General features: G+C 43.8%; 2 protein-coding genes across 6 annotated transcripts in view; both read left to right on the forward strand.

Moving 5' to 3' along the window:
• RAB27A (RAB27A, member RAS oncogene family) overlaps nt 1-12,563 on the forward strand; it is a 77,923-nt gene that overhangs the window by 288 nt on the left and 65,072 nt on the right. Inside the window, exon 1 of one of the 2 annotated variants that reach the window (XM_087821377.1) lies at nt 9,451-9,523. The exons of the other annotated variant lie outside the window; for it this stretch is intronic. The gene's annotated coding sequence lies outside the window, so the exon portion shown is untranslated. Of the gene's footprint in view, nt 1-9,450; nt 9,524-12,563 lie in introns of those variants that run through there. 2 annotated transcript variants of the gene reach the window in all.
• PIGBOS1 (PIGB opposite strand 1) lies at nt 56-3,312 on the forward strand. 4 transcript variants are annotated; one of them, XM_016224952.2, is made up of 2 exons: nt 56-276; nt 2,963-3,312. In XM_016224952.2, the coding sequence occupies exon 2, from the start codon at nt 3,038-3,040 to the stop codon at nt 3,200-3,202; it is 165 nt and encodes a 54-aa protein (XP_016080438.1). In that variant the 5' UTR covers nt 56-276; nt 2,963-3,037; the 3' UTR covers nt 3,203-3,312. The 4 variants fall into 4 exon arrangements, with proteins under 4 accessions (XP_016080438.1, XP_016080436.1, XP_016080440.1 ...); XM_016224950.2 differs by having other exon boundaries at nt 56-239; XM_016224954.2 differs by having other exon boundaries at nt 56-204.

Below are 12,563 nucleotides of genomic sequence, written 5' to 3' on the forward strand. Positions count from 1 at the left end.
ACCAAGCTTGGCCCCTGCGAGCAGCCGTCCGGGGCAGGCGCAGAGGGCGCCGGGAAAGGGCAACTGTCGCCCGCTCGCGAAGGTGGCGGTTTCGCCGACGAGCGCTGCGGCTTTGGTCCGGGCTACGAAAGTTTGCCCAGCGCTTGCCCACGCTTCCCTGAGGCGTTTCCTTCGGAGGGGATTGCTGCGGCCTTCGGTCTTGCGGTCTGTGCGCCGGAGACCCCGGAACTGCGGGAATGGTCGGGTCTCACCTGTGCCGGGACCGGCGGGGGCGGGGTCAGTGGCTGGGAGCGCGCGGAGCGGTGGGAGAGTGAGTGGTGGCGGGGCCGGTACAGGCATACCTCGTTTCGTTGCGCTGTGATTTATTGCGCTTCGCAGATATTGCGGGGTTGTGTTTGTTTTTTTTTACAACTTGGAGGTTTCTGGCAACCCTGTGAGGAGCGAGTCTATCGGCGCCATTTTCCCCAAAAATATTTGCTCGCTTTATGTCTCTGTGTCTCATTTTGATAACTCAAAATATTTCAAACTTTCTCGTTATTATTGTATTTGTTATGGTGATCAGTGAGCTTCCATGTTACCATTGTAATTGTTTTGGCGCGCTTAGAACTATGCCCACGTAAGAGGAGGAGCTTAATGGAAAACTGTGTGTGTTCTGACTGTTCTGCGGCCTGGCCAGGCCACCGGTTCTCTCTCTCTCCCCTGGCCTGCCTGTTTCCTGACATACAGCAATATTGAAATTTGGCCAGTTGATAATCCTGCAATGGCCTCTAAGTGTTCGAGTGAAAGGAAGAGTCGTACCTCTCTCACTTTAAATCAAAAGCTAGAAATGATTAAGCTTAGTGAGGAAGGCTTATCGAAAGCTGAGATAGGCCGAAAGCTAGGGCTCTTGCGCCAAACTGTTAGCCAAGTTGTGAATGCGAAGGAAAAGTTCTTGAAGGAAATGGAAAGCGCCACTCCACTGAATACGCGGATGATAAGAAAGCGAAACAGCCTTATTGCTGACATGGAGAAAGTTTTGGTGGTCTGGATAGAAGATCAGACCAGCCACAACATTCCTTTAAGCCAAAGCCTAATCCAGAGCAAGGCCCTGACTCTCTTCAATTCTATGAAGGCTGAGAGAGGGGAGGAAGCTGCAGAAGAAAAGTTTGAAGCCAGCAGAGGTTGGTTCAAGAGGTTTAAGGAAAGAAGCCAGCTCCCTGACATAAAAGCGCAAGGTGGTGCAACAAGTGTCTTAACAGATGAGGAGTTGCTTCTTATGGATGAACAAAGAAAGTGGTTTCTTGAGATGGAATCTACTCCGAGTGAAGATGCCGTCAAGATTGCTGAAGTGACAACAAAGGACTTAGAATATTACATAAATTTAGTTGACAAAGCAGCAGCAGGATTTGAGAGGATTGACCCCAACTTTGAAAGAAGTTCTATGGTGGGAAAAATGCTATCAAACAGTATCTCATGCTACAGAGAAATCCTCCGTGAAAGGAAGCGTCAATCCAAGCAGCAAGCCTCGCTGTTCAGTCATTTTAAGAAATTGCTACAGCCACCCCAAACTTTAGCAACCACCACCCCAATCAGTCAGCAGCCATCAACATCGAAGCAAGACCCTCCACCAGCAAAAAGATTACGACTCGCTGCGGGTTCAGATGATGGTTAGCATTTTTTAGCAATAAAGTATTTTTTAATTAAGGTATGTACCTTGTTTTCTAAATGTAATGCTATTGCACACTTAACAGACTTCAGTATAGTGCATACAACTTTTACATGTACTGGCACAACAAAAAATTTGTGTGACTTGCTTTATTGTGATACTCTTTTTATTGCGGTGGTCTGGAACCAAATTGCAATATCTCCGAGGTATGCCTGTAATGATAATTATAAACGTGTTTGTGCAACATTTCACGGTTTGTGTGATCACACAATAACTGTTGAACAAGGTAGGCCAGGTAGAGATGATTTAGCCAGTTGTACGGATATGGAAAATGAGGTTCAAAAAGGTAAAATGACTTGGTCAGGGTCAGTTAGCCAGCTTAGTGACAGAAGGGTAACATTCTCCAAAGAGCAAATGGCCCTTTTTTTCTTTTCTTTTTTAACACTTAGCAGACATTGATCCAAAGCATGCTTGGTGATGTCCTCATTTATCTAGGTAATGGTAGAGTCCAGGAGAAAACAGGATTTTCTTTCCCAGATTAGTTTAAATTACGTTTTAGTGATATTAAGGGCAGGCTAGTTTCCAATTTCAGTTTTGCCACTAATGATTTTTGTGACCTTCAGGGTTGGTCTAAGGAGGCTGTGGAATATTGTTATAATAATGAAAAAGTAAATCCTTTGCTCTATTTTCCTCATTCATAAACAACTACCTAGTTTCTCCAAAGACTAAGATGTCAGCAAATAGTATAACTTTCCAAGAAGTACTAGAGTCTTAACTCCTCTATTGTTAGAAGTAAAACCAGCAAAATCTGTTATATTTTTGTCAAAAATGGATGGCAAAGGATTTATATTTGATGTCTACTTGTACTTAATAAAGCATCAAAGGAAATTCAAAAATTTTAGCCTGTTTTTTAAAAAACTATTGTTTTTAATCATACATACTGCCAAAAAATATGAGAGAGTAAAGATAGCTAATAATGAAAAGTAACATTTCTCTGTCTCCTATTTCCAGATCGATTGGTATGTGTTTAAAGTCAAAGAATATGGCCTGCCCTTGTCTCACTTCTTCTCTTTTAAACTATCCAGTTAAAACCATTGAGAACATTCTGTAATAGGATTTAGCTTTGTTTTATACCATCCCCTAACGTTCATTTTCTATACTCCCTAAATATATATATACTTCTATTTTAGTTAAATCAATGTGATATTTACATATGACAAAAACACTGTTCACTTCAGAGCAAAGTAGTGACATGAAATCTTTAAAAAGGATCTTGTACTAACTTACTGCTTTGTTTTCCATTTTCTTTGTACACAGATCTGAAGAGATTTCCTGTGTGGAGTGTAATTTTTCAAAACCATCTTTGTTCCGTGCTGGCATTTGTTGAAAAAAATGTTTGGGAGATTGACTCTTCCACAACTGCTTTTTGCTAGCATCCTTGGAATTGCTGGAGGAATATATATTTTTCAACCAATATTTGAACAGTATTCAAGAGATCAGAAGGAATTAAAAGAAAAGTTGAAATTGGCAGAGAAATCAGAAGAGAAGAAATGTTAAAACTATGTGGAGTTGAACTGTAGTTGCTTCAAGTTCCATTGAAATTATACATTGACTTCTCAGATATATTTTAAACATAAATAAATCATAGATGATGATTCTTAAAACTAGCACTGTCAATGTTTACTGTACTTTTATTTGCCATTTTATGTCTTTTCACCAGGACAGATTAGTAATTTCCTTTTAATCAAAATGAATGTTTTAAGGAATATTTTGTTCCCTAGTACAGGTTTATTTTTCTGGGAATGCAGCATATATAGTATCATGGGATGACAGTCTAGACTGTATTTATAAAATAGCTGGGAATGGTGTTTATAGTGTTTGTAGATGAAGTGTATTAAGTTAACTGCCTCAGGCAGAATGCCTCTCAGTTAGCCTGCAGTTAGCCTTCATGTCTTTCAACTCCAGCCCTTTCTCACCCCAGGCAGGATGGAGGAGTAAATTGAGAATTGGGGTGGCCCAGATCAAATGAGGTTTTGAGGGGGTATATGGTGTTACGTAGGGTGGCAAATATGACACATCTATTTAACCTGCTAAGCATATTTGCATTAATAATGGTGGTTAGGGAGGAGTTAATTTGTTAATGAAGCTATTATTCACATAGTTAAAGGGAGGTTTTGAGATTGCTAAGAACTGATACTACTTTTTTGGTTTGTTTATATATTTTTTCTTTTTTTGCGGGTTTTTTTTGATACCACTTTTCAACCTAACAGTCTTTTTTTCTTTTTTTTTTTAATATATCTTTATTGATCTCAGAGAGGAAAGGAGAGGAAGAGAGAGAGAGATAGAAACATCAATGATGAGAGAGTCATTGATCGGCTGCCTAGCCCACAACCCGGGCATGTGCCCTGACCGGGAATCGAACCCCAATCGCCTGGATCCCAGGTCGACGCTCAACTGCTGAGCCACGCCTGGCTGGGCTCAACCTAACAGTCTTAAACTTGTATTTTCAATGAGAGCTACAAATGTAGTCATATATGTACAAAGTGCTTTTTTAAAACTAAACTCATTTTTTAAAAATAAACATTTTTATTGATTTTTTTTCTTGAAAAGTAAATTAATTATAATTTAATCTAGGCTATTTATGTTGGATAGACAGCATGGGTAATTAAAATAAGTAAAGAAAGAATTATAAAATTAGTACGTTCATTAAAAAATCCAAACGATACAAAAATGAACAAAGTGAAAATTATGCATATGTTGATTTAATCAACACATTTAACAGTGAGCAATTAAGACTTTAACACATATAAAAATATATAAAAATTTTAATTAATGTAGTAATACCAGCTATCTGACAGGCTTGGTTTTGCTTGGCTACAGGTAGACTGGGCTTCTGCTGTATGTGTCTTCTCATTGTGGGACCCAGGCTCTCGGAGCAGCCCTTATCTGGGATATGACAGAGTATAGGATTGAGAGAATGAGAGGAAACATGGCATTGTAAACTGCTCAAGCAAATAATAGGACTTACCACATTCTGTTGGTTTAGAACATGCCATGTGGTCAAGCCCAAAGTCAAAGGCAGGAACATAGACTCTTCCCACAGGGTGCACAGTCAAGTCACATGACAATGGGCAGAAATACATAATCCTATTACAGCCAACAAATATAATCCTCTTTGATCCCCTTGAGAAGGATGCATTAGTCAGTCTAGTAATCATATACTAACTGCCAGAGGATGAATTTTTTTTCCTAGTAAAAGATACTGCACCTATTCAAAGCCACAATGAGATACCACTTCACATACATTAGAATGACTACAATCAAAAGAGAAAATAAGTGTTGGCAAAGATGTGGGGAAATTAAAACCCTCAGTTCATACACTGCTGGTGGGAATGTAAAACTAGCTGCTGTGGGACAGTTTGACTGTTTCTCAAAAAGTTAAACATAGTGTTACTGTATGACCTAGCAATTCTACTTTTAGATATATACCTAAGAGAAATAAAAACATGTCCACGCAAAAATTTGTACACGAATGTGCATAGCATCATTATTATTACAGCCAAAAAGTGGAAATAACTCATGTCTATCAACTGATGAGTGGATAAACAAATTGTGGTATATACACACAATGGAATATTAACTCTAACAAGAAATGAAATACTGATGCACGCCCAGCCGGGAGTGGCTCAGCGGTTGAGCATCAACCTAGGATCCAGGCGATCGGGGTTCGGTTCTCGGTCAGGGCACATGCCTGGGTTGTGGGCTCGATCCCCAGTCAGGCGTGCAGGAGGCAGCGATCAATGACTCTCTCATCATTGATGTTTCTATCTCTCTCTCCCTCTCCTTTCCTCTCTCTGAAATCAATAAAGATATTTAAAAAAAAATACTGATGCATACTACAACATGGATAAACTTTGAAAACATGAAAGAAGCTGGGCACAAGAGTGATTCTATTTGTATGATGTGTCCAGAACAGGCAAATGCATAGAGACAAAGATAGTGGTTACCAAGGACTAGGAGAAAGAAGGGATAGGGGGTGACTGGTAATGGATATAGGATTTTGGTGATGAAAATGTCCTAGAGCTAGATAGTGGTGAGCAACTTTTTGAATACATTAAAAACCACTGAATTGTACACTTAAAAATACCTTGAATCTATTAACTATCACACAGATCTCTATTGGTCAATACACCCTGGTTGCACTCCACCTTTGCTTCCCGGTATAGTACTTATGTCCTGCTGTCTGTCCTTTGCCATTCAGAAATTCTTTTTATTTCTAATTGATTCTAGGGAGCCCTGTTGCAGCAGCAGCTTCTGTCAATTTGTCCCTAAAAGACAACCACCACTGAACTTTACAGAGATGTCAGTGGCCTCAGCAGTACATTTACCCTTACTAGTGCCTCAGCGAAAGGAGTATGATCAGGGCCTTCCAGGTAACATCCTCAGGTGGTGGCTTCTCCAGTCTCATTACAAATCCATTCTAACCCCAAGATCAGGAGTGCAGGATAGGGGAAGGCAGAGTTAGAGGGGGAAGCCAAGACGATGATAGATTATCAGTGGGCCACTAGATTTGATCCCGGGGGGGTTTCTGAAGAGACTTTTAAACGTTTTTTAAAACTATTATTTTGAAATAACTTTGGACTTAGAGAAAGGGTGGAAAAATAGTAAGAGGAATTTTTATATACCTGCTATTCAGATTCCACGAATGTTAACATTTTACATTTGATTTAACCTTTCTTCTCTCCATATTTATGCATGTATGTATATATACACAAACATACATTATTTTTCTAAACCCATGAGACTAAGTTGCCCACATGTTGCCCTTCACCCCTAAATATTTCAGTGTGCAAGTCCTAAAAACAAGGATATTCTCTTTTCTAATTACAGCATAATGATCAAGATCAGGAAGTTAAGAATGATATCTCAGATTTTATCTAAATTCTACCAAGTCCCATTAATGTTCTTCAGAGCAAAAGAGATTCCCCCCCTGCTCTGGGAACTAATCCAGGATCACATTTGAATTTAGTTGTCATGTCTCTTGGGTTTCATTTATTCTGTAGCAGTTCCTCACTCGTTCCCTTTCATGACACTGACATTTTTAAAGAATACTGGTCTATTGTTTTAGAAAATGTTTCTTAATTTGGGTCTGTTAATGCTTCCTCATGATTAGGTAGATTCAGGTTATAAAATTTTGGTAGGAATACTGCAGAAATGATGTGTCAGTATGATTCACAGATTCCTATTTTATTCCATGTGTTACAATCTATGACTATCACCAGGGCTGACTGCATGATTTGTGGGGCGCAGTGCAAAGTCAGAATGCAGGGCTCCGGGTGGGGATGAGTAAGTTTCCTTATAGGCCCACCACTCCAATCCCGGAAAATGGGCAACCCCCAAGGGATGGCAGCCTGCATGCCAGGGTGTTCTTATTCCTGGGTGGTGGTGAAAAGAGGCCCCTGATGATGAGTGGCACAGGGAATGTGTCATGGCACTGCCTCCTTGCCCACCCCATGGTGCCGTGGGGCATGTGCCCAACCCTGGCTCCTCCTGCACTCCCTCCCAGTCCCCTGTCCCGGTGGAAGGTGATGGTTGAATGTGGGCTTCCCTCAGCCAAGGTGACCCAGTCAGTGCCCTGGAGCAAGGCAGGTATGCAGGGCTGGGCAAGGCCCAGGGGACCAGGGGTGAGGAGTGGGCAGTGGCAGGAGTCAGAACCATGTGTGAGCAGACTCCAAGCCCCCAGCATGCTTTATTTTGCCATCAGATTTCACTTGTAAAACAAATTTAAAGATATAATTATTAAGAATTTTATGATGGCAACTCCAGAGCACTAAAATTCTGAGTGCGGGACCCTGGGTGACATGCAAATTGCATGACCACAAAACCAGCCCTGTCACTATTTATTGTGATGTTCAACTTGCCCCAGATTCGGCTAGTGGGAGCCCCTTCAAACTGGCTACTGCATCCTTTTTTTTTTTTAAAAAAAATGTTTATTTCAGATATGAAAAGTAATGTTTAAAATTATCTGAAAATTATGTTCAGTTTAACAAATACAAAACAAGGCTTCTAAAAATTACAAGTAGATATAAAATGCTTAAGAATATACTTTGACATTCACAATGTTCAAAGTGAGCATTTTTGAAAAATTTTGTTAACATGGCTTAAAAACGAAAATATACTCACAGTCCTAATTAAAATAAATAAGTTCTAATTAAAATAAGCAGTCCTCTCCCGGGATGGATCTTGTGGCCTTTTGACATGTACGTGTCATTCCTTACTTTCTGGATCATTCTTTTCTCTCTTAGACCAAGTATTTTTTTTTTTTTGAAAATGGATACAAAATTCACATAAAAAATTATTTTAAGTTGTCCAATTCTGTGGTATTTACTACATTCACAATGTCATGCAACTATCACCTTTATCAAGTTCCAGTATATTTTCGTCACCCAAAAAGAAAGTCTGATGGCCCTTCTCTCATCTGGGGTACGCCCCTTGAAACCATCACCCTGTGGTGAAATCTGTTATTTCTGACTCTGAGATCACTGTGTTATATTTGCCTGGAAATACTAGATTGAATGTATATTCAATATCTGGTAATTTCATATGGTTATTCTGTATGTGATTTTGCAAACTGGACACATACCTGAGAAGCGAATTGTACTGGGCGGTGCAAACTGAGTAGTTACAGGCTGGAAAGACCATGGGGCTGGGAAGGTGGGCCTGGGACAGCTGCATTCCTCCTGCAAGCAGAGGCTGATCAGTGAGAGAGGACAGATGAGAGAAGGTCCGGGGCTTCCAGTCATCTACTCTGCTTAGAAGTGGAATTATTTGGTTATTTGGTTCAGAAGTGCTTTTGCTGAGAGCTCAGAGGGGCAAGCCCAAGACCACTGTTCATACCCCCAGACCACTGGAGGAGAAATCTGGCTGCCTCCGCGTGGGAGCCTGGTGGCCTGAGCCTGTTTCCCAGCCGCCGGTCCAAGCAGGCCCACACAGGCCCGTTGCGCTGAGAGAAGGAAGCTCTGGGGGGCAGCAAAGGCTCACAGATCTCTCCTTACTGTATTATTATTATTATTATTATTATTATTATTATTATTATTATTTTAACGAATTGCGCTAACACTCTCAGAAATTTAATTTAGAGTGCTTTTACAATCCGAACTAGACTGTATGACCAGAGACCCCGTTTGTCACCCCCACCCCCCAACCCCGTTATTTCAAATGCCGGAGCTTTCCCTTGTCCTACGAAGGACATGCCCAGGCCGGGGCGAGTGAGCAGCTGGCGGGCGGGATGGACAGTGGCCGAGCCGGACACCTGGCTGGGAGCCCCCCCCCCCCGGAGCCCCAGGGGCTTCAGGATCCCGGGGGGCGCTGCCTTCGCCGCTGCTCAGCACTTCTGGCCGCAGGTGGAAGCACCGACCGCCGCCCTAGGAAACACCTTTAGAAAACGGCTTTGGGAGGAGGCGGTTTGGGGAGAGTCGTCAAGCCCTAGGTCGCGGCGCTCAGATCCTGGAGCGGCGCGTAAATGCCGCCCTGTGATCAAGACGAGAGCAACGCCCTGCGGTCTCGCCCTGCCGGGAAAGGGCAGCGGAGACCTGGCTGGGCCAGAGGAGGCGCGCGGACCGCTCGGTGGCTCGGGGCACCCCGGCAGGCGCGGCGGGTCTGCGAGCGGGGAGTGCGGGCGCGCGGGCGGGCGGGGCGCTCCGCGAGGTGACCGAGGAAGCGGGAGGTGCAGGGCGGAGAGGAGGTCCCGCCCCACCTCGCTCTCCTTTACGGGAAGTGATGTGGGGCCAGGCGGCAGATACCCGCCAGGACCCAAAAAGGCCGGCAGCGAGCGCCGCGGCGCGGGGAGGCAGAGCGACGCGGACGGCGCTGAGCCAGGTGAGGCGCGCGGCCGCCTCGCGCCCCGCAGCGCGCTCGGGCCCCGGCGCCCCCGGTCCCGCTGCACCCCGGCCCGAGGGGTGGCGGGCGCGCGGCGTCCGGCCCTGGGGCTGGGCTGGGGTGGAGGCTTCGGCTCCTTCTCTCCCGCCTCTGGGCGCCCGAGCTGCCAGGAAAGTTGCTTTGCTGCTCCCAGGCCCTGGATGGCAGGGCGCAGACCCCACGATGACAGCCGCCCGGGGTGGGGGTCTGCTTGGGCACGTGGTGCTGATGCAGCCTCGTCCTGGGTTGGGAAGGGGGGCCGAGGTCAACTCCGGTGGCATCCAGGTGCGAGGTCCCCACCAGTGGGGGAGGAAACTTCACTGGGAGGAGAGGAGGAAGGTCCCAGGCCTCCGGCACCGACCTCTAGGTCTTTCCTCCCCCTTTGCGGTTTTCGGTTGAATGATTGAACATCCGTACAACAGCTTTGTTGGTCAGGGTCTGGACTGCAAACTGGAGGGGTGGGAGAGGGTTCCCCCTTTCTCCCAGAAAGCTCTACCTGCAGCCAGGCCCTCAGGTACTGACAGGCGGTACTGCTGATGTGATGACAGGCTTCCCTAACTGTTGCCAAAGGCTGGTCTCTGTCCCAACAGATCACAGATTAAGCAAAGCCAGGCCTGAAGGGAAGGAAATCTTGTGAGCCCTTGACTTTGCCTTCGCCCCCCCTGGCTCCTGCCGGCCACCTGGGCCACATGGCCTCGGAGTCTTCTGCCACAGGCTCCCTTCCTTGCCTCTGTGGGCTAACAGATGTTTCTTCCCTCCTGGATGGCTTCTCACTTCATGGTTGGCCCATCAGTCAGATATTGGGAGGGGAAGCCGTGTTATGCCATATACGCTCCCTGTAATTATTGCTGATTTAATTTGTTGGTGTTTCACTGTTCCTGTTCCTTTTTTTTTCCCCCCTTAAAAACTTGCCTTGGGGTTGGGGGAACAGGCACAGTCTGGAAAACAGGGTTTCTGCAGATGGTTGGAAATGAATGAAGGTTAATATAATGCTGAAAGAACGTGACTGAGGATCATTCTTTTCTGTATTTCATGTTGCTTTTCATTCCCGCTTTCTTCCTTTCCTTTTTTTTCTTTCTCTCTCCCTCCCTCTGTCCTTCCTTAATTTCCATGGCCTGCCTTGATTTTTAATTCATTTATTTTTTTCTTTTGTTGCTTGTGCTTTTGGTGTCAAATCTAAGAAAGCATTGCCAAATCTAAAGTCATGAAGACTTATGTCTGTGTTTTCTTCTAAGAGTTTTATAGTTTTAGCTCTTACATTTCAATCTTTAACTCATTTTAAGTTAATTTTTGTAAATGGTATGAGATTGGGGTCCAACTTCATCCTTTTGATGTTGATATCCAGTTTTCTAGCACCATTTGTTGAAAACACGATTTTCCCCTCTTTGAAAGGTCTTGGTGCCTCTGTTGAAAATCAGTTGACTGTAAATGTGAGGGTGTATTTCTGACCTTTAAATTCTACTCCATTGATCTATAATGCCTTGATTACTGTAGCACTGTAGTAAGTTTTGAAAATCTTATTGGTTCTACTTTGAGGGTGGATCTAGAATAATAACCATTTCTTACCATCTCCACTGCCACCATCAGATTCCTATCATTTCTGCCACCTGGATCACTGCAGAAGCCTCCTACAGGGCCACCCTGCTGCCACCCTCACCACTCTATAGTCTATTCTCAACACAACAGCTAGAGACACTCACTTCTCTGCTCAAAACTCTCCAGTGGCTTTGAGAGAAAAACAAAATCTCATCATGGCCTACAAGCCCCTTACATGGTATGTGGCTTCATCTTCTATTACTCCTCCTTTGCTTTCTCTGCATTAGCCAGGCACACCTCAGGACCTTTGCACTTGCTGTTTCCTTTGCCTCGAATGCTCTTCCTTCAAATGTCTGCATGGCTTTTTCACTCATTTCATTGAGGTCAAAAGTAATTTCTGTATAGAGGCCTTCTTGAACCATCCCATCTAAAACAGCATCCCTCACCCCTCTCATCATTTTCCTCTCCCTTTCCTTCCTTGTATTTCTTTAGATTATCTCTAATACTGTCCTCCATATCTCCTCCCTATCCCTCACAATGTTTGTCTCCAACGAGTAGGTTACACGCTCCAGGAAGGTCAGGAATTTCTCTTGTTCACTATCATGTGCATAGCATTTAGAATGATTTCTGGCACATAGTAAGCACTCAAAAATGTACTGAGTGATTGAAAAGGGAATGGGAGACTGAGAAATGGGTATCGCTTTGCCATTTCTCTCTCACTATTTCTTCCCATTTTTATCTAAGAGAACCAATGTTCATAGTTACACTAACATCTAAGTCTCTCCTCTTCTATCCCGTTTTCCCTGGGTTAATGGCCTTGACCTCCTTGGAAAGGGAAAGGTCAGATATTTAGAAAGATGGGGGCTCTGTTCTCTGCAGCCTGGATAGCTTGGGCAGGGGCATTCAGTGCCTGTCTCCAGTGATTCCATCTCTTGGGCTGGTCTAGGGAGAGAATGAAATTCTTTGGAAATTCAGTAAAATGGAAATTCATTTCTTGATGAATACTTTGTACTGCAGTGAATTAATCTTTCTCTGGCATCCACCTGAAATTGCCAACTTGGAAACCCATTTTGACACTTAATTAGGAGACCGCCGTGCTAACGAGGCACCTGACATTTAATTAAATGACTACTTCAGACCGTCAGCTGTTTATGTGTATGTCCGTATTTCTGCGACAGACTGTAATATCCTGGAGGCCTGACTTCAGCTCATTTTGGAGTCTTACACTGCAAGGTATCTTAGACAAAAGGAATGTTCGATAAACTCCTGCTAAATGAACCAATAAGTTAATGAATAAACCTGGATTTATTTTCATCATTGGAAACTTCTGGTCCATACATTTAATTTTTCTTAGCCAATAGCTCCAAGTACCTTGTTTTTGTCCACCTTGTCCTGCTGCTGCGGACAGAGCAGCATTGGCTGCAGTTGAGCGGGTTTCCTTGCTGCTCTTTCCCAGTGAGAATTG

The sequence above is a fragment of the Miniopterus natalensis genome, chromosome 1, assembly GCF_054644295.1.
Source record: "Miniopterus natalensis isolate mMinNat1 chromosome 1, mMinNat1.hap1, whole genome shotgun sequence".
In the NCBI taxonomy this organism is placed as follows: Eukaryota; Metazoa; Chordata; class Mammalia; order Chiroptera; family Miniopteridae; genus Miniopterus; species Miniopterus natalensis.